The 1,924-nt window shown below is 39.6% G+C and overlaps 1 protein-coding gene across 1 annotated transcript in view; it reads left to right on the forward strand.

Moving 5' to 3' along the window:
• The first annotated feature begins 226 nt into the window (after positions 1 to 226).
• LOC107574380 (protogenin A) overlaps positions 227 to 1,924 on the forward strand; it is a 42,144-nt gene continuing 40,446 nt past the window's right edge. The window contains exons 1-2 of the mRNA XM_016260818.1: positions 227 to 340; positions 1,479 to 1,778. Of these exons, the coding sequence (XP_016116304.1) occupies positions 274 to 340; positions 1,479 to 1,778 (367 nt within the window). The 5' untranslated portion in view covers positions 227 to 273. The remainder of the gene's footprint in view (positions 341 to 1,478; positions 1,779 to 1,924) is intronic.

Genomic DNA, 1,924 nt, shown 5'->3' on the forward strand with positions numbered 1-1,924 from the left:
AATAATAAATAATAATAAAAAGAGGTAAATCCGCTCGTGTTTATATCTGCTCAGGAGCGGGAATCCCTGCGACGTCACGCTGCACGCGGAGGAATCTCCTCACGCACTGATGAGCCGCGTCACGCAGCGCTCTCCGGGACCGGTGCTCTTCCGCTGGAAGTAGTGCGCTCGCAGTGGTCACTCAGCAGCATCGCGCGCTCCGTTCAGTCAGAAAGTGCGTGGAGCTCGAGTCCGCAAGCCACGGGCTCAGGCATGCTCGGACTAGCAGAGTAAATGGCGTCTTTCAAAACGGATTTATACCAGCATCTGCTGTTTCTTGCAGCATGTCTATCAATCTCAGGTAAGAGCGTTTATTTCATATTTGCAGGAACAGAAATGAGTTATGTGTGAACTTAAATGTCAGGATGTTTCGTGACTTAAATGTCCTGGATGAGGGATTTCATGCACTGAAACTTATTCAAACTTACATATAAAGCATGATTAAATGTATATTTATTCATCTTTATTTTAATAAGAACTGAATGAATGGTCAGAGCGTTACACACTGACTGATGCATTGATTTGATTCACTCACGTGCGCGGAACACAATGTAGCAAACTTCAAAGCAGCATCGGCAATCATGCAAATGTTACTGTTTCAACTGTTTCAGAGGCTTGTTGCACATTCACATTTTCCTAATGAAGTGTTTTTAACTTTCATGCATCATTCATATACATTATCGTATTGTATTATGCATAACAAACTGCCTCATGCATAATCAAATAGTTGGTGATATACCATGAATGTTTAGGAACTACATATATAAGTTAATCATAATATAATATCTGAAATATATCTAATGAAAAGAAAACTATTTGAGTGTCACTTTATGATATTAACAAGCCTTCCTGCGTAATATAATGCATAACAGATTAGTGATAGTTACATCATGAGACTTATATTTATGCATTGTCATATCTGACTGAATTCAATATGACTGCTACGCTAAACATTTTATAATACTTGAAACATTTTATAATGTGAAAGCTAGTGACATCAAAGTTAGTGTAACCCTTTTTTGATATTTTGAAATGTTTCGCCTTCCTTCTCTTTATTTCTGTTTATGCACAAAAATAACATTTCAAGCTGCTTTATCATTTATAAAGACCGATGCATCTTATAAATATACTCAAATGTTTCCAAATCATGAATTCATAACATTACAATCTTGAAATTCTCTTTTTAGATCCTTTAAAAAAAGTGTTTTTTGTTTTCGATATAATTTTTTCTGCTTTCATAGCAGCTCTAGTCATTCTAGGCTGCTAAATGTCATGCTGGGAATGAATTACAGCTCTTCTTTAGACAAGGATGGAGTCTCTTCTGACTTTATGAGCCATGAATAAGAGGATTACATCAGGTCAAATATGATTACAGCAACTCATCTCAGAGTCACTCAATGGCAACAGTTTGACTCGCTTGCTTCTGTCTGTCTCTGCAGGTGTGACGAGTTTTAGTGAGCTGTTCTTTATAAAGGAGCCCCATGATGTGACAATGATGAGGAGGGACGCTGTGATTTTGGACTGTCAGGCCCATGGCGAGGCTCCCATCGGCATCCGCTGGCTGAAGAACACAGCGGCGCTCACAGAGTCAGAGCGCGTTTACCTGCTCACCAACGGCTCTCTGTTCATCTCAGAGGTGGAAAGTCGGAAAGACAAATCAGATGAAGGGTTCTACCAGTGCCTTGCCCAGAACAAATATGGATCTATTCTCAGCCAGAGAGCCCGCTTGACTGTCGCAAGTAAGTTGCATTGGTGTATTTGCCCCGATATGTGTCATTGTTGCTCAAATGTCTTTTGAGATTAAAGGTATAGTTCACCCAAAAATGAACCTTTGCTGAACATTTACTCACCCTCAGGACATCCAAGATTAGGATGAGTTTGTTTC

Source organism: Sinocyclocheilus grahami, unplaced genomic scaffold (genome assembly GCF_001515645.1).
Source record: "Sinocyclocheilus grahami isolate Dianchi unplaced genomic scaffold, SAMN03320097.WGS_v1.1 scaffold2204.1, whole genome shotgun sequence".
Taxonomy (NCBI): Eukaryota; Metazoa; Chordata; class Actinopteri; order Cypriniformes; family Cyprinidae; genus Sinocyclocheilus; species Sinocyclocheilus grahami.